At 39.5% G+C, this 23,328-nt stretch overlaps 1 protein-coding gene across 2 annotated transcripts in view; it reads right to left on the bottom strand.

Moving 5' to 3' along the window:
- The window catches only part of LOC127415128 (synaptophysin-like), a 31,402-nt gene extending 11,245 nt beyond the window's left edge, over positions 1-20,157 (bottom strand). The window contains exons 1-6 of one of the 2 annotated variants that reach the window (XM_051653699.1): positions 19,815-20,150; positions 17,189-17,254; positions 6,283-6,407; positions 5,047-5,245; positions 4,138-4,329; positions 427-565 (exon numbers count right to left, since the gene is read on the bottom strand). In XM_051653699.1, coding sequence (XP_051509659.1) covers positions 427-565; positions 4,138-4,329; positions 5,047-5,245; positions 6,283-6,407; positions 17,189-17,254; positions 19,815-19,832 — 739 coding nt within the window. In that variant the 5' untranslated portion in view covers positions 19,833-20,150. Of the gene's footprint in view, positions 1-426; positions 566-4,137; positions 4,330-5,046; positions 5,246-6,282; positions 6,408-17,188; positions 17,255-19,814 lie in introns of both variants that reach the window. The other variant, XM_051653700.1, reaches the window with a different exon arrangement.
- Positions 20,158-23,328: the final 3,171 nt, after the last annotated feature.

Genomic DNA, 23,328 nt, shown 5'->3' with positions numbered 1-23,328 from the left:
AGGAACACAAAACTCCATAAGATGTTGGTTAATGGAGAAAAAAAAACCTTGGGAGGCACCAGGCTCACTGTGGGGGCCAGTTCCCCTCTGGCTAACAGCATGAATATAATGCCAATATTTGTTATTTATGTGCAGTACAAGTCATGATTTAAAATGACTAAACTAAGTAAGTGTTAGGGGCCAGTGTTTATACAAAAAGATTTTGTATGAACTGTAAGATTAATGACTAATGTCTTAGAAGTCCATCCTGAATTAACTGCAGAAGTGAACACAGATGCATTGTCCTTTATTACTTGGCTGATGAAGGCTTAAGTTTGTTAATCATTTATTATCTATGTATTCCATTTTAAGTGTGGTGATATAAGCCGATATTCATTTTTTAATTAAGAATATAAGAAGGCCTATGACTTGTTTGACTGTGCCTACCTTGGCCGATGGAGTCTGGTGCTGGCTGCTTTTCTCCAGAGGGCGCATAAGTGCCAGCAAAGGCTGCAAGCCAACCTGTTTCCTTGAAGACAAACCACAGGTTCCCTGCCCACAGCACCATATTACAGAATCCAAACGCCTGCAGGAACCAGAGAAATGAGCCATCTGGTTACTTGCACATTTGCACTCATTTGATCATCTTTGATCACAAATCTGATGACAAATACTGCTATTATTATTATTAAAGGGGTCATGTCATGAGGAATCAAATTTTCATTGATATGTTGACATATAAGAGGTCTTTCTACTATAAAAACAATGTCAATTTCAGAACTCAAAACTTTATCCCCAATGCAATAAAAGCATTAATTGAAACCAAACTGCAAAAATGCCTCATTCTCTACTTCCTCATATACCCTACATCACTAGGGGTACATTAATTCATGACCGCCTCTACAGCAAAAAACATCAATGCCTACTTTTACATAAATGCACACTGGTGAATCAGTTCGTACTCAGAGAGAGACAGCAGGACAGACAGGCCTACTGTGGCCTCACAATTCCTGAACACCAAAGGGGACCCATCTGGACTATTTAAAATGATTTTTGTATATATTCATGCACTAGACAGATATCTTTGACGGCATGATACATATCTCGCACTGCTTTTAAAAGACACGTGTCAAGTTATAACTCTGAAGAGGAGAAGTAAACATGCACTAGATGTCGTCTTTGACCGTTTTGATACGTTTCCGATGACGTGATACTGTATGTGTGTGTCTAGTTCACACCATGCATTGGAGTATGTGTATAGGTCATGTGGATTTGTCTTCATCGTATTTCATCGTGGACTGCATGTTTTTTTGCCTCATGTCAGTGTGGATTGCTTGTGAACCAGTCATAATACGATTCAAGCTTTGCAAAGCAACTATTATTGAAGGATGGGGCAATTAAAAACACTTGGACCCGATGCAAAACAGTAAGTAAACCATTTCATTCATGAATATTTCAAATGTCATGACTGTTTGATAGTTTATGGTGCTGAGTGTTAACTGTTGTGCTTGAGATGAGCAATCTAATATATTTGGATGCAAAGTGTTGGATGTGCGTTATGTGTAAACCCTGAAATGTAGTTTTATAACATTGTGGGGTTGTTCATTCTTTTCTGACTGAGTTTCAAATATGGCTGATTTCGAGGGGCTGCATGCTGTTAGCCAATCATAACAGTGGGCGTTTATGCTGAAGTTTTAAGGAGGCGCTTAGGCCAAAACTAAGCGTTTCAGTCAGAGGGCCAGAGTCAGGGTGGAAAATGATTATATATTACTATATTATGATTGTTTTGGTGCAAAAAATACTTCACTAACATTATCAGGGGACCTCAGGGAAGATAATTAAATGACAAAAAAAAGAGCATTTCATGATCCCTATAAAAGAACAGTTAACCTTTTAATGCATACCTCGGGTCTTTAGTGACCTTTGACCTCATTCCACCCCCTGTACCTCATCCATTTTTTGGGGTTATGCCCACAATTATTTAGTATTCCTCAACCTTTCTCTTCTGAATAGTGTAACAAGACAAACAAACCAACAAAAAGAAAAAAATAAATGTGTTGCTTGATTACCAAAAGTGTATAGGGTCATTAAACACCTGAGATATGTAATAATCTAACTAATCCCCTTCCATAAATCATATATTCATGATTATTTCATATCTATATAAGTTTACTAACATGATATATATTTATTTGTTTATTACAAGAGAAATGAGTATTATATTCATACAAATGACTACTATGTTACACTGATTTTCTGTGTGACAATGGTGAATTATTAGTATTCCATATGCATGTACACATACATATACATGCTATATCTTATTCAAGGTGGCGATGATGTGTCAGTGATTGACTTGATTTACATTTTAATTTGCTATTTGACAAAGAAGCATCGTGGAAGTAAACTATAGCAAGTGTAACACATGGACAGTATGATATGACTATTGTCATTTGGTGTACTGCTGAAATTATGTTATGTATATATACACAAAATGTACACAATAAGTTGTGTATCTATTTAGACTCAAAAAGTGCCTGAGAAAATACATATGTGTAGCTTATGTGTAGCCTATGTGTTGTGTGTAGCCAGTTGCATCTTATGAAATTTCAGTGTGGAAGTAATGAATCCTGTTCTATGTTTGTTGCATCATCTCTTTAATATATGAAAAATAAAACTCGAATAAAGTTGTTATTCATGGATAATCATGGTCTCCATTGTGGCTCTTAAATTTCATTCGCACATGTATACGTCAAACATGAAGAAAGTAATTCGGGTTCGGAACGTGAGTGAGAGTAAATGATGACAGAATTTTTATTTTTACTGTTATACCGTTAAAACAACATAAACACATGTTGGGAAGGGTAGAAACTTTGTAATGTGTCCGCCCGGACTCATTACACTGACGCACACATCACAACACACCAGTGCCTTTCTATCAAGGGGAGCCTACAAGCTTAGCATAAAATATAATAAAGCGGCAGCACTGTCATAACACACTAGTTGACCGTTACGCTCTCTGCTATGATAGAGCCACGGAGGTCATCTCAGTAAATAAAAAAAATCTCTCCACACACACACATCAGCGCTTCAGTGATAAAATGATGGAGAAAGGACCTCTTAATGCTATTCGATGTACAAAACAAGCCCAGATTGGACTTGTGAAAAAATCAAGTATTTTCAGCCTATGTAAGACACATTTTAATTACCACAGAAGCATGCCAAGTCTTAACTATCACCAAAATGCAGAATGAGACATTTTTGTTTGCAAACGGTCTATGTGTTGATTCCCCAGCCCTGATGCGAATCATGAACACAGCTTAATGACTGCAGTAACAAAGCGGCCACAGTCTACAAGAAGATTAATATTGTGGAGGATGAGAGTTAAAGGGATTTAATGTCCATTGCAATGAATATGCAACCTATGTGGGGACTAGTTCTTTCAATTAGTGAAATTTCCACTTAGACTTAGGCAAAAGTTACTTGAATTGGTGCAATTTTAGTGCATTTCTATCTTTATATTGGGGAAGGCTTTGTTTTGAAAACGTTAATAAAGCATTATATTGGGGGCCTGGGTAGCTCAGTGGTAAAAAACGCTGACTACCAACCCTGGAGTTCGCTAGTTCGAATCTCAGGGCATGCTGAGTGTTTCCAGACAGGTCCCCTAAGCAACCAAATTGGCCCGGTTGCTAGGGAGGGTAGAGTCACATGGGATAACCTCCTCATGATCGCTATAATGTGGTTCGTTCTCGGTGGGGCGCGTGGTGAGTTGAGCGTGGTTGCCGCGGTGGATGGCGTGAAGCCTCCACACGCGCTATGTCTCCGTGGCAACGCGCTCAACAAGCCACATGATAAGATGCACGGGTTGACGGTCTCAGATGCGGAGGCAACTGGGATTTGTCCTCCGCCACCCGGACCGAGACGAATCACTACGCGACCACGAGGACTTAAAAGCACATTGGGAATTGGGCATTCCAAAAGTGGGAGAAAAAGGGGAGAAAATCCCCCCCCCCACCAAAAACATCTTTTTTTTAAATAAAGCATTATATTGTTACATATTTTTTGTTTTCTTTCCTAAGATGGAAATAAATGCATTTTGACAGGAAAAGAAGTATATATAGTGTAAAAATTCAGTACTATTATATATACTGTACCCACCACAGATGTGTTAAGGCCAGACACTACAGGCTCGTGGATTTCTTTGCAGCGATTCTCCTCACGATCACACGCATCAATGAGGTTGATGACTTCATCAGGGTCGGTTGCCCTCTTTACATCTGAGAGACCTTTGGCCCACGCTGCTGAACTCACCAACCACATAAAGGTAAAGATAGCGGTCACCACAAAATCCTATGGAACAACAGAACAATACACAACCATTTCAGCTACCAGGTTTTGTTTTGTTTTTTTATATTCTCCCCTTTTTCTTCCCAATGCACGCTAAGTCCTCGTGGTGGCGTAGTGACTCACCTCAATCTGGGTGGCGGAGGACGAATCTCAGTTGCCTCTGCGTCTGAGACCATCAACCCGCACATCTTATCATGTGGCTTGTTGAGCGCGTTACCATGGAGACATAGCACGTGTGGAGGCTTCACGCCATCCACCACGGCATCCACGCACAACTCACCACACGCCCCACTGAGAGCGAACCACATTATAACGACCACGAGGAGGTTACCCCATGTGACTCTACCCTCCCTAGCAACCAGGCTAATTTGGTTGTTTAGGAGACCTGGCTGGAGTCACTCAGCAGGCCCTGGATTCAAACTCGTGAACTCCAGGGTTGGTAGTCAGCGTCTTTACTCGCTGAGTTACCCACGCCCCCAGCAGGTTTCGTTAAGGGTTAATTCTCAAGAAACAGTGTCATCTGTGACATACTACTGAAAGAATTAACAATACTGATCCTGAACCAGTCACATTTGATTCATAATCAAATTGAGGGGGACTGTTTTTTTAAATAAAATGTTAATTTTGAATGATTGGGGGTTACAGTTTAAATTTCTGCACCACCACAGGAATTGCAAAAATAAACATTGTTTTCAAACTGCTTTCCCGGAGAAGACTCACAGCCTGAGCGCCTTTGTTTCCCTCGTGGTATTTCTCCAGGAGAAAGATGTACACAGAGAGGGCTGCCATTGAGTAAAGGAAGGAAAAGACACCGATGGTGACAAAGAACTCAGCGGAAGAAGAGTTGTCTCCCACAAGAAACAGACGCTCTGGCTCTGGCCCTTTACATGTAGGAACATCAAACCACACCTGGTGCAGTCTGTGGAGAAAGAGAATCTGTGAATGTGTCCAGATCTGTGTGTTCTTCAATGTTATCAACAACATTTTCACTGTATAGTGTTCTTAAATTGCCTTTATCAGTGTTTGCCAACTTTTTTTATCTGATGTACCCCCACAGCCCCATTGGTAAGGCTCAAGTACTCCATCGACACCAAACATAAAATGTGTTCCTTTTAATTCACATTATACTGGATTTCCTTCAAAAGGAACTAAATGTGAAAATAAAGATTTGACAGCACAATTTTTTTTCTCTCCCCTTTATCTCCCCAATTTGGAATGCCCAATTCCCAATGCGCTCTAAGTCCTCGTGGTGGCGTAGTGACTCGCCACAATCCTGGTGGCGGAGGACAAATTTCAGTTGCCTCCGTGTCTGAGACAGTCAATCCGCACATCACGTGGCTTGTTGAGCGTGTTATTGCGGAGACATAGCGCATGTGGAAGCATCACGCCATTCTCCGCGGCATCCACGCACAACTCACCACGTGCCCCACCGAGAGCAAACCACATTATAGTGACTACGAGGAAGTTACCCCATGTGACTACCCACCCTAGCAACTGGGCCAATTTGGTTGCTTAGGAGACCTGGCTGGAGTCACTCAGCATGCCCTGGATTCAAACTCATGACTCCAGGGGTGGTAGTCAGCATCTTTACTTGCTGAGCTACCCAGGCCCCCTAGATGACAACACAATTAATTTCTGTTTTATAGGTTTAACAAAGTTCTTTGGAGATTCAAAAAGTTTTTAATGTCACATTATAGGTTCTAGGTGTCATCTGTTAACAGAGGACAAGTGAAGCCCTCTTGTGTTCTTGGTTTTCTAAAGAATTTTAACACTTAAAAAAGGTTTTCCTATGGAATCAGAAATTATTTTAAGCGTCATGAAAAAATACCTGACTGTACGCCAGAACTACAGCACCATTTGTGAACTGGGTGACTCAAAGAAAATTGTCGATATTAATTTAGGACATGTGTTTGCTGTGCTGTGACCTGATTGGATGGGAATGACTTGAACACTGACCTGAACGGATAGCCGAACTCAACCTCGATGTTCAGGTCACTCTCTGAGCGGTTCTTACACTCCACACTCAGACGAAACACTCCAGAGTAACCGCCACAGGTGGAGAACGCAAAGATGGCAAAGAACTGAGGAAGAAAAAGAAAGGTGTGTGAGTTATGTACAGTACATATATACCATAAAAATAAAATAAGTAGGTAGAATGGAAATTAGAGTGAAACAGGTCCTGAAAATGGATTGGTAAACAAATAACAATTCTAAATCTAAATAATAACTGTAATATTTAAATTCTTAACTCTATATTCTCAAATAAATAGCTATTAATGTTTCTCAGTGTCATTGTTCAGGTGCAAAATGTTCTTCCGACCGCTGCTAAGACAGCACGTAGACATTGCCACGTCACGTGACCTGCGTGGTACATTACTTTTCTCAGCGCTGGTCAGACCAGTCACAGTCATCTGTGGTTACTGGATAAGAATTTATTATTATTTTATGAAGATCGCTGGGATGGATTTGCATTTGTATGACAGGTACCAGGCCATGGAATTAATAGATTTAAACACTTACTTTCACTGGATAAGCCGGTAGGAATGCCGGTAAAGTTGTTTACATCCAACGTAAACAAATGTAAACGCAAAAAATGTCACAATCGAACTGGTAGATTTTTGCCCATTGCCCTGATTTCATGTTGCATGAAAACACCTTTACCATCATTCTTACCGGCTTATCCAATATGCGCTCGTGTTGTGCACATGTCTTGAGGGGTCATTCACACTCGTATTAACGATAATTCCGATAGCACATGAAGGCAGCATAACTCGATCATTTCAAATGTCATGGAAACATGGTTTTCTTGCTTTGTCTGATTTCTTTAACCTTCTGAGACCCCGCGCCCACATATGTGGACATTGCATTTTGGCTTCGCTATAGGCTACAGTATGCATAATTTAATTTAATTTAAACTGACTGATATCAGTTCAGAAGACTCTAAGCTGTTATTAAAGGGTTAAACTTTTGACACACCGAGTCATGTGACAAAACAACATGGCGCAGATCTCAGCTGAGTTTGTCTTTGGGAGAAACTGCAACAAAACTACATCTGGTAAGAAACCTCACTAAGTTTTTACATTAAAAATTTTGGCATCCATTCACTTGTATTGTATGGACCTACAGAGCTGAAATATTCTTCTAAAAATCTTAATTTGTGTTCAGCAGAAGAAAGAGAGTCATACACATCTGGGATGGCATGAGGGTGAGTTAATGATAAGAGAATTTTCATTTTTGAGTGAACTATTTCTTTAAGTAGCACATTGGGGGGGGGGGGTGGGCTAGGTAGCTCAGTGGTAAAAGACGCTGGCTACCACCCCTGGAGTTCGCTAGTTCAAATGGCGTGAAGCCTCCACACGCGCTATATCTCAAGTGATAACGCGCTCAACAAGCCACGTGATAAGATGCGCGGGGTTGGCGGTCTCAGATGCGGAGGTAGCTGGGATTCGTCCTCTGCCACCCGGATTGAGGCGAATCACTACACAACTACGAGGACTTAAAAGCGCATAGGGAATTGGGCATTCCAAATTGGGTGCCACATTGTCCTCCTTTTGAGATACAATGTTCCACTTTGATTTAGTTCTTGTATCTTTTAAGCCCAGAAATAGTTGTGTTCTCATTCTAATGCATGATGCACAATTTTCTGGTTTGTGACTGGTGGAATATTCTGCCTGAAGTATTGCTCTACAAAGGTTGATGCTTTTCTATCAGGCATTAGAAAAAACTTGATAAAGGCTAAGCATAATTATAAATTATTTTATCATCTCTACTTTCCTGGAAATTTATTATATAAATTAACACTCTCTCTACATCAGGGGTCGGTATTACTAAAAAACAAACAATATTTAAAAAAAAAAATGTAAAAATGTATAAAATGTCACTGTTTTATTCTATTACATTAATACTTTTAAAGCTCCTCAAGTTATTCAGCCAAAAGTAGTGAGTGGTTTTCTTGTTTCCTTGTTATTGTTGTTTGATTAATAGCCTTTATATGACATAGCCTACTAGACAGTGCTCTATTCGGTAACATGTACACTTCAAGTCTAACATTTTGATGCAAATACTCTTTTTGTCCCACTGTTTATGTTCACTTTAGACCAAACTGACTGCGTTTACATTAATGCCTCATCAAGACGGGCATTGGCGGAATTATAAAGTGTATTTGACCATTTAGGCACGTACCCGCATTAGCGCACATACATTAGCCGCCTGTCAATCAAACAGCACACAGCTACAGACATCAGGAAATAAAAAGTCAATCTTTTATTTTTTATCTAGATCAGCCAACCAGTGGTTGTCTAGATGTAGAACATAGTTCATCATCGATATTGAGGACATCTCTCTCTTTTTTTTTTTCTCAGATAAACATCAAGATTGTTTTATCGCCCAGCCCTATTTATAACATTGCCTTAATCTCTCTAAAAACCCAATAATCTCAGTGATAGAAAGCTAATTTACAGGCTACATTATAGACACAGAATCTAGTAAACAGAAATATGAAATTTATCTCGATATGTTTCTTCAAATTAGAGGCAGGATTTATGCTGATATCTGGCTTGAGCAAGTTAAACTCACACGGCACAGTCAAGCAATTGGCCTTTTTCACTGCGAAAAGCCCTTTCAGGTGCGGCCGTGGTGTTCAGGTGTTGAAATGTGTTTGAGGCATCCTCCACATCCATAACAGTTGGCGCCAAATTTACAGCTACCCTTCAAGAGTTTATACATGTGATTTGAGTTGACAGGAGTCACGAGACTCTCCCTAGCCAATCATGTTGACAGATAAAAATAAAATCAGGACAGGGAAGTGGTGAACACAGACGGTGGGAAAATAGCACATTAAAAGTACAGTTACAGCACTTAAAATGTACTCAAGTAAAAGTATACAATTTTAAAACTACTTAAAAAGTACAATTCCTAGGAAAAACTACTTAATTACAGTAACATGGGTATTTGTAATTCATTACTTTACACCCCTGGTACTTGCCCTTATGAAAATTGATCACAGTTCTTGCACAGTATCCAGATTTTAACTATGGTATTAGTAACATCATGGTTATCACAGGTAAAACCATGCTTCTCATTACCAGATGTAATTATGGTTTCTAAAAACCAAACTGTGGAATTTGTAATGAAAAACAGTATCCAAGTAGAAACTCTAAAAAACAACTGCCTTAAAAGTTACTTATATTCCCCTAATATAATGTAATTATAATAATAGTAACATTATTTGTAAATATATAAAATATTTCTGCCAAAACATCCTAGTTTCTACAGTTAGTGTTACTAACTGTAATGTAATAGGAATGGTGATGTGTGGATTGAAAAGCCTGTAATTACCGTTGTGAATGTTGGTTGCCAAATGCAACCATTTAGGTGATTCAGCCCACTACTCGACAGACCGGCCCACCGGGAAAAGTCCCGGTGCCCCAGATGGCCAGTCTATCCCTGTAATGAACATATATGGCTGTTAACAAAATTGCATTACATTTTAAACTAAAGTGGATAAAACTATAAAATCCAAAAATATAGTCAGATCTACAAAGAAAGTAGCACCGTTTTGTCACACTTTTGGAGTATTTGGTGTTTCCTATGCACAGCAGTAAATGGCAGTGCTTAGTAAACAAGAGTGGGGGGGGCCTGGGTTGCTTAGTGAGTAAAGACGCTGACTACCACCCCTGGAGTCGCAAGTTTGAATCCAGAACGTGCTGAGTGAATCCAGCCAGGTCTCCTAAGCAACCAAATTGGCCCAGTTGCTAGGGAGGGTAGAGTCTCATGGGGTAACCTCCTCGTGGTCGCTATAATGTGGTTCTCAGTCTCGGTGGGGCGCGTGGCGAGTTGTGCGTGTAACGCACTCAACAAGCCACGTGATAAGATGCACGGATTGATGGTCTCAGACGTGGAGGCAACTGAGATTCGTCCTCCCTAAAAAGCGAGTCACTACGCCACCACGAGGACTTAGAGCACATTGGGAATTGGCCATTCCAAATTGGGGAGAAAAGGGGAGAAAAATGTGAGAAATGAAATGAAGATTGTTTGATAAGTCACAGGGAATTACAGAAATAAAAAACTACAAAGTGGTTTCGTGTTACTGTGTGTGTTTGTGTGTTCTCTATGTGTCAGCCAACTGCAGTGTTTCTCCATCTGCTGCATCCTTGATCCTCTCACTTGTCAACCAATACGATCACAGCATTTACAGCACCTTTTCTCTGCTAAACAAATCAGAAAGTACTGCCGACACAAGCACACATTGAGCAAATAAATGCAGCTTTTCCTGGCTACCGTGCTGCACTTGTTGCCATGGAAATTTAGCAATTGAGTGACAAAGGTGACAAAGATTGGGTGTTCACGAAATATCACAATAACGTTAAATTAATCCTTTGGAATTACAGCATTAACTATGGAACACCTCAAAGGAATAGTTCAGCCAAAAATGAAAATTCTGTCATCATTTATACACCCTCATGTCGTTCCAAACCTGTATGACTTTCATTGCATCTTTTGTCCATACATTGAAAGTGAATGGTGACTGAGGCAAACATTCTCTCTAACATCTCCTTTTGTGTTCCAAGGAAGAAAGAAAGTCAAAGAGGTTTGGAACAACATGAAATTGTGTAAATAATGACAGAATTTTTATTTTGAGGTGAAGTATCACTTTAAATGCAATAGTCTTACAATGGAGCAGACACGTGCTCACACACACACAAACACACACAGATTAGTCGGTAAGAGTATTTTTACCATACCCCCCTTCACTGCAGGAAGATCCGACTGAATAGAAAATCCGGCAATTAATCTTACTGAGGTGCTTCACCATCTGTCACTCTCTACACGCGCTGTGCCAAACTACTACACATTACACACACAGACATGCTAAGGTCATACAGTGCATGTACACAGACAGGCAGAAAACAGGTGCATGTACAGTTGCCCTAAAGATTATTTGGACACTCTTGGAAACTTAAGTCACACTTTAAAATGTCTGAATGCCACTGCATTAGATACGAAAAATCCAAACAAGCGGCATCTGCAAACAAATGAAACATTCACATTACTTAGCCATTTATGCAGTGACTTAAAACCAGCTGGTCTCAAGGTGATTTTTGGTGGATGTATGAAGTCAGTTCCCTTCAAGTTCACACAGGTGTATTCAACAAAGTTTGACATCCAAAAATGTCCCAATACTTTCTGTACTTTTTTGTACCCGAGTCATAATTTTAAACAATATATCTCTTGTTTTATAGCCTATTTTGAATCCTAACAAACCCTTGCTTGACATGAGTTTGTACTATATTTCTTACAGTAAAAATAAATGTTAACTGGTTTAATTTATTTTGTATTTTTTTAACAGCATCATGAAAAGACATTTATAAATTTGAGGTGTCCACATGATCACGTGAAATGTTACCGGTTTTACTCGGTACACAGGACAACACTGGTGTGAAATTTTATACCGGGTAAAAGAGGGAAACATTATGAATGGAACTTCTAATATCAGCCTAATGAAGAGATTAGCCTTAAATAAAGAATAGTTGCCCAATGAAATGTTTGTGACCCATGATAAATGAACCTAAATAACGGACTGAAAGCCAGATGTTCTGCACTGACAGAAGACGTTTAATTGCAGGTAGCGAATATAATGTGTATGGTGGATAACTGTAAGACGTCTCGGAATGACACAAGAAATGTTGTTAGACACACAGACACGTGCTTCAAGAAACATACTTTATTATATTTTTAAGAACAGATGACAGAAAAGCCGTTCATGCGCATGTCTGATGCGCTGTTTGTTCGGAGGCGTGAAGTCTCGTGGAACACGCGTATGTAAAAGGTTCTTACTCTTTCCTAACATCTCAGCTCAGGAGGTGCTCTGAGTTCAGTTCACTTTATTTCCACAGAGCAGTTCGTTGTGAGCGCAACTCTGCAGGGTCACTTTATATATAGCCTGTGATTAAATCATAAAATAATACAAAAACACATTCACCTCGAAGCATGATTTATATTTCAGTGATTACTATCATCATTATGATTATTATGTTTACATTTATAATTGTTTTTAGATCTTAATTTGTATTAGTTATTTTCCGCCTGTTGTCATAGACGGATACTTGTGTGACGGTAAATGGAAAGGTGGTTATATATGATTTTTTTTTTTTTTTTTTTACCACTTCATTATTTTAATTGCTTTTTTGTTTCGCTTGAAGTGCAATTTGAATTTAGAAATGTCTTTAGTTTAAGTTTTTCGTTTTTTAAATAAAATGTTTTAATTTTAATTTAATTTTCAATGTAAAATCACTAAAGCAAGAACACTTATTCAAATGAATAAATTCGTTTTGTTCCCTCCTAGGGCTGGGCGATATGCAAGAAAAATGTTCATGATATTTTTATTTTAAAAAAAAAAAAAAAAAATATTATTATTATTATTATTATTATTATTTTTTATAAAAATATCATGAAATTTTTTCTTGCATATTGCCCAGCCCTAGGAGGGAACAAAACAAATTTGTTCACACATATTCAAAGTCTTTACCCTTCTGAAGCAGCTAAACTGGGTGCTGGGATGAAAGGTAATAAAACATCAATATTAAACCTGCAACAACCCACAATAAGTGATGTATTTGCCCGAACAACAAAATACCTGACCGGTAGCCCATGATGGAGAGAATGCACAGATGAATTAGGTTTGTAACCAAAGAGATGTTGCCCTTCACAACTGTTGGAAAGCCATTTTTCAAAAAAGTTGAACAACACACATTTTAATTGCTCTTCATTTTTTTCAGTTTCATTTGAATTTTTATTTAAAATAAATAAAAAATAAAGCTCAAAGTTTGAAATCAAGCTGCCTTACATTAATGTGTAGGCTATTGCTTAACAAAAATTACTGCATGGCGTCCAACCAGCGTTAATACCGGTCGGTATTAGACCGGTATTAGTCGGTTTGAGCATGAACACAACACCACTGTGAAAATTATGATATCATGGCAAGTCTACCTCATTCTGTATGTACAAGTGCTAAGCCCATCAGTCATTTTTGCCTCAATTCATGTGAACACATTTCCTTCTAGCGCTACCTCCGAGACACAGGTTCTGGTCCTGTGGAAACCAGGCAGTAATCAAACAATGATGAGCGCAATTTGGAGGTTGCACTTTTGCTCTAAAATTACATTTTTACTCTACTGACGGTTATGTTTAGGGTTAGGGTTTGGGTAAAGGAGTTAATAAAATATGCATTAGTGTTGACTGTATTACATCATTTACATCAAAAAATTTGAGCTGTCAAAATTAACGTGATAATGCATGCAATTAATTTTAAAAGTTGAACGTGTTAATTTTTCTTTATCACTATTAACGCATTTACCGTTAATACAGCATAAACCAGCACAGACACTGGTTGGGAGGATGAAACCTTTGCGATGTGTCCGCCTGGAGTCATTACACTGGTGCACACACAACAAATACACACAACAGTGAATCAATGTCAGTTCTAAAGTGATGGGGAAAGGAGCTCTTAATGGTATTTTTTGTACAAAACAAGCCCAGAATGAACTTGTGACAGAAATCAAGTATTTTTCAGCGTAAGTAAGGCGCATTTTAAATACCACAGAAGCACGCGAAGTCTTAACTATCACCAAAACGCAGAATGAGACGTTTTTGACTGCAATCGCTTTTCATGAGTTCAAAGCTATGCTTGACGTTGCCGTTGACACCCTGATGTGAATCATGTATGTGGCTTCGCGATTGCTGTAACAAAGCCACAGTCTGCCGGCAGATTAATATTGTGGAGGACAACAGTTTAAGAGTTTAATGCCCATTACAATGAAAATGCAACCTATGTGGGGACTAGTTCTTTCAATTTGTCAAACTCCCACTTAGACTTTGGGAAATGTTTAATGTTACTTGAATAGGTGCTATTTTAGTGCATTTCCATCTTTATACTGTGGAGGGCTTTGCATGGAAAATGTTAATGAAGTATAAAATTGTTACATATTGTTTTGTTTTCTTTCCGAAGAAGGAAATAAATGCATTTTGATAGGAAAAGCACTTTCAAAATCTGCAATTAACCACGATTAACTACGAACAATTATGCGATTAATCGCGATAAAACATTTTAATCGACTGACAGTACTACTAAAATACAACTCGCTTTTGGTGCCACTCTGTGGACATTTCACCCAAAAACTGGTCAACAACAATTCCAGCTTCAGGTACCGGGGGCAGTGGTTTGACTTTCGGTAAGCACAGACCAATTTGAGCAGCAGAACTTTTGATATTCTGTTGCAGAATTCACAGTAAAATCAGTATGGTTTGGGGTCACTCTATATACAGTCTCAATCGCACAGCTTGTCCACAACTTTTAAAGTTTATAGAACATAAATAGTCACTGGTTTAATATGGGACAAGCAGATATATTAAAGATAGCACTTCATTATTCTGAGCTGTGTGAGTTTGCCAGGAAATGAATTGGGTAATTACCAGCACTAGGTGATTATATTTATATAGACATGAAGCACTGATGAGAAAGGATAAAAGAGAAACTACTACAGTATGTACTGTTTAGGAACAAATGTTAAGTTGGTTGGATAAAGTTATGATTGATAATTTTGCCTTTTACAGTAAAATGAGCCCTGGCTCCTTTTTCACTTTTACTGATTTTGTGATAGCTGCAGGAAAGCAACTAAGTGTTGGCAAGAATCTAAAGCTGCTTCCAAATTCACATACTGTAAAGGTATGTACTGCATTTGCTGAAAAACGTAATTCTTGACCACAGGCATTGTCCCGTGACCTGAAAGTATGACATACTAACAACAACCATGGAAATTATTTACTCTGGTTTTGTCAAACAAGTACAATTTAATCACAAGGAACAACTTTCTTGGTATACTGTATATAGAACTTACAGTGTTTTGAATCTGACGTCTCCTCAGCTCAAGTGGCATTATGAGATGGTACAATGTCTAGTCGATGTGCACTTTAGAATCTCGGCAGATGTAATAGACCATCCGGGTTTTTTGCAACAGTTTTATGAAAACTGAGGATTCGGACACCCAGCTGATTTGACATCAGGGGCGGAATGGGAAGAGAAATCGGCCCAGGATTTTACATAGAAACTGGCCCAAAAGTTGTTGAGCGTGTCGCTGTCCTTTTCTGCATATGGCTGCCCCCTTCGGCATATCGCGGTGCCATTTTTTGGCCCGTTCTGCATAACACGGTGGCCCATTTCAGCTTATCGTAGCCTATTCGGCCCCGTTTCGCGTCGGCCCACCGGGAAAAGTCACGGTTCTCCCGATGGCCTGTCCGCCCCTGTTTGATATACTGCTTTTGGCATACTACATAGGCTAGATGGGAAGCATATTCAGATGTGGGGTAATAATAAAATAGGTATTAGTTAATCCAGTAGGATTGCATTTGATTACTGCAGGGACATAGCCAGGTAAAGATATTTCTTCTGTGCATTAGATCGGCCTTGTATAACTGACTGAAGCGTGAACAGGAATCTTTTCAGAAGCAATTTGTTTACTGCCACTCTCTAACAGTGAAAACAGTAGGCTAACATTGTATGTCAACACTGCAGCAAAGCCACCTATGTAACATAGTACCACAATTTTGTTTTGTAAAGTACATAAAAATTATGCTTCAGCTTGCTGTTACCTCTGATAATAAAATAAATAAATGCATAATAAGAAGGTACTATGTGAATACTGTTAGAATCCTTTTTTAACTTCAGCTTGAGAAGGACAGGTAAAAAATATTTGCATTAAATTAGCATTTGCCATGTACTATTTACCTTGAATATACAATACAAAGAAAAAATAATATCTCAGTGTAGTATGCAACTTTGAATCATTCCCAGAGCCACAGGCCTACAGTTTAAACATAAACACAAACACACATGCAAACATGTTCACAAGATTCATAATCATCAGCTCTGATTCTTTAGATCTTTAGACCATCACTTATAAACTACCACCAAGTTCCTCACAGCACTGTGATTACGTAAGCAGCACCAGGGACTCCCACCCACTCAAGCTGTGCACAATACCATGTGCATGTGTTGTTTACTGCAAAACGTAATTGAAAAATTAGATTTGCAGTGCTTGAGAAGCAAAAGGTTTTCGGTAAAAAATAAATACATAAAATAAATCATACAAATTTTAAATGTTGTAAACTCAAATATTTTAAGACATTTCAAAGATTCTGTAGTTGGATGAACATGGGTGTTACCAAATATTAATATGGAGGGACCAAAGGTAAGTAAAAACGCCATCTTGAACAAAAAGTATTATGAATGTTGAGGGGGGAACATGTCCCCCACATTGTGTATGGCAGTTACGGCCCTGAATATGAAGAAAAGAAAAAATAGAGGAAAGAAAGAAAAAAAAGAAGATGTGTGACCAACAGAAGATCGAAACCTCAAACACTGACCTCTAGGCTAAATCTAAAAACATTTTAAAAAACAATGTACATTGAGTGTTTTTATTGTTGCAGGAAAATGAGTAGTATACATTTTAAATATAAAATGATATGTTATTTTTTATTTATTAAAACCAGAAGCTCTCACACATGACATCATATCCCGGTTTGTTATGGTGTCCGAAAAAATGTGTGTGACTGCCCCTTAAATGAATTCAGTGTACGTAATCTTACATTTCTTGAGAAAGTATAAACCAAAAATATAAAACACATCTAAGCCTGAAATTGTCTACAAAACAAAGTTTAAGCAGGGTGACAATCAGGATATTTTAATATTTTAACAGGGTTAAAATAGGTTCTACAATAATTGCAGAAATGTATGCAGAGGAAGAAAACATATGACAGATTTAAATAGCCTGTTTGCCTTGCAAGCACTTTAATTACAGTTACTCACCCACTGTAAGACTTTAATGAATCCTAACGGCTGTTTGATGATTGTGAACTGCCCAATGGCGACCAACTGAAAAACAAATACATAATGTCAACAACAAAAAGACAAGAAGCAGTTGTAAATCTATCTATCTGTCTGTCAATCTATCTATCTATCTGTCCGTCCATCCACCCACCTCTCTGTCTGTCTATCCATCCATCCATCTATCTATCTATCTTTCCATCCATCCGTCCATCCACCCACCCACCCATCTCTGTCTATCCATCCACTCACCCACTCACCCACCCACCCATCCATCCATCATCTATCTGTCTGTCCGTCATCTAACTGTCCTTCCTTCCACCCACTCATCCATCCATCCATCCATCCATCCATCCATCCGTCTGTCCGTCCTTCCACCCATCCACCTCTCTGTCTGTCTATCCATCCATCCACCCGCCCGCCCGTCCGTCTGTCTGTGCATCTATCTATCTACCTGTCCGTCTGCCCATCCACCCACTCACCCACCCACCTCTCTATCTGTCTGTCTATCCATCCATCCATCCGTCCATCCATCCATCATCCATCCACCCACCCACCTACCCATCCATCATCTATCCGTCCGTCTGTCCTTCCATCCACCCACTCATCCATCCATCTGTCCGTCCATCCTTCCACCCACCCACCTCTCTGTCTGTCTATCCATCCATCCACCCGCCCGCCCATCCGTCAGTCCATCTATCTATCTATCTTTCTGTCAGTCTGTCCATCCACCCACCCACCCACCTCTCTGTCTGTCTATCCATCCATCCATCCACCCACCCACTCATCCATCCATCCATCATCTATCCGTCCATCCTTCCACCCACCCACCCATCCATCTCTCTGTCCGTCCATCCTTCCACCCACCCACCTCTCTGTCTGTCTGTCTATCCATCCATCCACCCGCCCGCCCGCCCGTCCGTCCGTCCGTCCATCTATCTATCTATCTTTCTGTCAGTCTGTCCATCCACCCACCCACCCACCTCTCTGTCTGTCTGTCCATCCATCCATCCACCCACTCATCCATCCATCATCTATCTAACGTCTATCTGTCCGTCCATCTGTCCATCATCTATCTATCCATCCATCCATCCACCCACCCATTCACCCACCTACCTCTCTGTCTGTCTATCCATCCATCCACCCACCCACCCATCTCTCTGTCTGTCTGTCCATCCATCCATCCACCCACCCACTCATGGATGTCATCCACTCCATCCATCATCTAACCGTCTATCTGTCCGTCCATCTGTCTATCATCTATCTATCTATCTATCTATCTATCTATCTATCCATCCATCCATCCACCCATTCACCCACCTACCTCTCTGTCTGTCTATCCATCCATCCACCCACCAACCATCTATCTATCTATTGCATTTATTGTGGTAAATATTGCAGGTATGTGTAATCGCCATCTTTCCGTCAGTACACTATAATAACCTGACGGTTCCTGCTCACGTCAGAGATGACGACAGAGCTGCCCGCCGCAGCGTCCAGAGCAAGCGACCAATAGAGCGCACGCAAGACTAGAGGGAGACTTTGCAAGCATTAGAATTAGTCAAAGCTGCTTATCTCAACGTTTCCTCTATGAAAGTGCAACCGACGAGCATTTGCAGGCTACAGCCCGATATATTTGATTCGCACAGCAGGCACAAGTCCAGAGAGCAGTGACCGCGTGCGGGAGAATGCGGCACTCTGCAGACTGATGCAGTACCAGCATCATTCATATCGCCTCTCACTTTATGTTCACGCAAACCATATGAAAGCTGGTGTAACCAAAGTTTGATACCCCCGTTCTGTCGCCATGTAGTAACTAATAAACGACATATCTGAGCAAATGCCACTGGGAAGTCTGATTCACTGTAGCAAGTCGGTTCGTTCGGACAGTCCGTTCAAAAACGGCGGTTCACCAATTCGTTCCTAGAATTTGTAATTTAACTTTTAATTTTTTTGTTGTAAAACACATTTAGTCAATGCTACTTTTTATCGGAATGTTTTCTGTTAGGTTATATAAGTTGTTCGTGGTTCTAACAAGTCACTCACAAAGTTCTACCTGACAATCTTGTGAGGCTGTGCGAATCGGTTCGACCAAATCACTAAAAAGAGCCGGTTCAAAAGACACTTTGCTCGCGAATCCGAGATCAATGTAAATACAGATAAATAAAAGACAGGTTTCTGTTTATGTCTCATCCCAAATATGTTTTGAAGGCTATATAAACAGTCGGTTTAAGCTATATGAATGATAGCTCTACCTTTGGAAACAGAAACTAGTTCTCTCATTCTCAGAAAATACATGTCCAACGATATAAAAACACCGTCGCCAATTTCACTACATGCAAAGTGCTATTATTCGGTTTCACACGAATTCTCTTGGATAGCATGGCTTTTCTGTTGAAAAAAACAAAACAAAAAACGATTCGCTGGAAGTCAACGAGACCGTCTCTTGGTATTTTCGTACACCTCAAATATCTATTCATTTCAACTCCGTTATTCGTCCAGTTCAGTCTAGATAACCAAATAACAACATTTGTCTTTTGGCCTGTACAGTACAGCGTTTGCATCATCTGTATAATTAATTGCGTGAATAGCTGTGATTAAGCCCTACCTGGTTGACAACATCCATCTCGGTCGCTTGTCCGGTGATAAGAGGATCAAAGGAGAGGAGGCAGACCGCCGCTACATCCGGGAGTAGCGCTCCGCTTCACTATTAAGCGTGCTTTCACACTGGCAGTTTAGTTCGAAACAGAGCACGGTTCGCATTAAAAATTGGTAATGTGAAAGCTGTCATGCGGACCGGGGAGCGCACCGCGGTACCGAACCCGAGACTACCTGTAGGAGGTGGTCTGAGCTCGGTTGCAGTGGAACTGTAGCGCGATTCGCGTGAATGTGAAAGCAACTCGGACTCGGGTGCAGTGTTGCCAACTACTTTCAATGAAAAGTAACGAAAGCCTGCTCAAAAAGTCGCTAAATGTCGCCATGCGTTAATTAGCATATGCATGACGTCATCACGTCGTATTTGCATTCTGCCTTGTCAGCCATTTACATCTGTTTGCTTCTCTCCTACTCTCTGTGCTCACATACTTCTCATGTACATATTTGTTCTGTTTCTGTTGTCAGACAACGGAACAAGTATGAAATATTCACTGAAACGCCACCCATCAAGACTACATGTTAACCAGTAGTCACTTCCAAGCAATTTCCAAGCTGCTGCTCTGCACTGTTTAAATTTTGATTTTATAACATAAGTTAAAGACAATGGCTGTGCTGTGATTTCGGCTATATTTACATGTCAAATGATCACTCAGAGAGAAAGTTAGAAGCGACAGAATGTCTTATTCTTTTCTCTCGCACAGCACACATCCTCCATCTTGGAAACAGTGAGTGATAAGCAAGAAAAATAATGGTCAAATTAAATTGTTTAAATTAAAACAAAGGAGGAGCAAACAATACAAGTTAGTGATTGGTCCTTGGCAACTCTGTTTGCACATGCGCAGCTCATTCACGTCTGTGTCAGCTGCCGTGCGAATGTGCTGCTCCTCTGTCTGCCACTCACCTGAATAGAGTAGATGCAGAGAGAGGTGTGAATATGAACCCAGAATATTCCTTTAATTAAAAGTGAAAAGTTTGAACTTTTTTATTTTTTTTTTTGTTTTTTTTTGTTGTTTTTTTACCATTTGGACATAAACTATGATATTATCATGGTATTCTTTGAAGTATCTTGGAATAAGGTAAATACCATGGTACATTAATGTCGAAATCATTCAGTAAGTGATATCAAAGTACTATTAGTGGGCCTAGCATCTGACACCAAGTAACACCTTGATGAAAAGAAATCAGAAGGGCAAGATAACGTAACCAGTGTAGGGTAACGTTACTTTTAAAAGTACCTCATCGTAATATTGCGTTACTCCTTAAAAAAGTAACGTAATTAATTAAATAGTAAAATTTTAGTTGGGGCATGGGTAGCTCAGTATTGACGCTGACTACCACACCTGGAGTCGCGAGTTCAAATCCAGGGCGTCCTGAGTGACTCCAGCCAGGTCTCCTAAGCAACCAAATTGCCCCGGTTGCTAGGGATAGTAGAGTCACATGGGGTAACCTCCTCGTGGTCGCTATAATATGGTTCTCACTCTCAGTGGTGCACGTGGTGAGTTGCGCGTAGATGCTGCAGAGAATAAGGTGAATGTCTCAGTGGTAACGCGCTCAACAAGCCACGTGATAAGATGCGCGGATTGACGGTCTCAGACGTGGAGGCAACTGAGATTCGTCCTCCGCCACACAGATTGAGGCGAGTCACTACGCCACCACGAGCACATAGAGCGCATTGGGAATTGGGCATTCCAAATTGGGGAGAAAAAAAAAAGAAAGTTAAATTTTATGGAAAGTAAAGCGTTACATTACTTTGGCGTTATTTTTGCACCACTTTCTCTTCTGCTATGCTATGCATTCCTTACAAATAATCCATGCATTGCATACAAGAGACATTACAGGTCATGCTAGCTACTGTACAACACTCTTGTCAAAACAACATAGTAAACAACCAGATATTTATAAAGTAGGTCTTCACGTCATATTTATAATAAAGAATCAATAACATGAATATGCATGATTTGTTTTTTCATCAACATGGCAGCCAAAATGAATAATGAAGAATAAACACTGTCTTACCTAAAGCAGCAAAGTGCAACACTTGAACCTGCATTATATATGTCATCATGTGCTGTGCCCATTGACAATGCCAGAGTCAACTTAAGATGTTTCAAAAGTCAGGATAAAATTCAGTGGGAATGCAAGGAATATTTTTCATTTAATCATCTCAGTGCATGCTTATTTTGAGTTGATCCATGGTGCATACAAATGCCACAACTTCAAAGGCATATGTTGATACAACTTCAGTGGAATCGTTTTTAATGCTACCAAAATGTCATAAAATGGTTTGTTTCATGAATCAAACTACTTGTTTATTATTAAACAAAAATGTAGAATATTTTTAGAAACTAAGACATTTTCTCTGCGTACACAATCGATGTAGAACGTTTATTGGAGCCACTGATCCAGAGTCAGCTTTTCTCATCCCATTCTCCCAGTTAAAGGGAGCTGTAACTCGGCTGCATTAGTCAGTGAATTGAGTGAGTATTTCACCCTGTATATCATGCCATGGCCAGTGAAAGGCTAGTCTTATAATCCCTCTGCCAAAACGCATTTACTGATTTTTTTAATGCAGTGTGTATTAACACATGAATCAATTGTGTTTCACTCAACCGAATGTTGACCTCATATTACGCTAAAACACGCAATTTTCCCAGCTTGTATAGCCAATGCGCATGTGCGTTAGCGAGTTGATTGACAGGCGATGTCTGTATCTTAAAGGTGATTGGCTCTTTTACCTGCAAGGTTCCTTTCTACATCTATTGACTGTTGGGTGCTAGAGCTTCTTAGTTGGGCGTTCCAATTTTACCCATTCATTTAAATTGAAATGACTCATCTCTGCTAATTAGGCTTTGGCCTCACACTCTATAGAACTACAATGCCCATCATGCACTACATCTCCTCCCCGATGTTTGCACATTTTTACTCCTGATTTCTCGCAATACTGGGACAGTAGATGTGTATAAAAGCAACGCATTACTTTATTTAAAAAAGTAACTCAGATATTATGGTCTAAAATAAAAAATATTGCGTTACTTTACTCGTTACTAGGAAAAGTAATCTGATTACGTAACGTGCGTTACTTTTATCGCCAACACTGAACGTAACTATTAGTAGGCTACAGGATTAAACTAAAATAATAGTTATTTTGTCATCGTTTATACATCTAAACCACTGTTGTGGTCTTTGAAGCTGCAGGTTTCTGTGGTCGAAATGATCTTTTTTTTGTCTCTTTAAATTCTAAACTATGAATATATTTACCTGGATTCTGTTTTATTTTTAATAAAATTATTAAGCATTGAACACTCAAACAAAATTTGTAAACAACAAAACAAGTACAATGCACTTTTCAACAGATAAAGATAAAAATAAAAATAAATAAAAAAAAAAAAAAAAAAAAACAGTAAAAAAATTTGATTCTGTTTGTTGTTTTGAATTTCCGCCCCGCATTATATTTAGGATGTGACGTC

Source organism: Myxocyprinus asiaticus, chromosome 24 (genome assembly GCF_019703515.2).
Source record: "Myxocyprinus asiaticus isolate MX2 ecotype Aquarium Trade chromosome 24, UBuf_Myxa_2, whole genome shotgun sequence".
Taxonomy (NCBI): domain Eukaryota; kingdom Metazoa; phylum Chordata; class Actinopteri; order Cypriniformes; family Catostomidae; genus Myxocyprinus; species Myxocyprinus asiaticus.
This window is presented reverse-complemented; position numbering and strand designations above follow the sequence as displayed.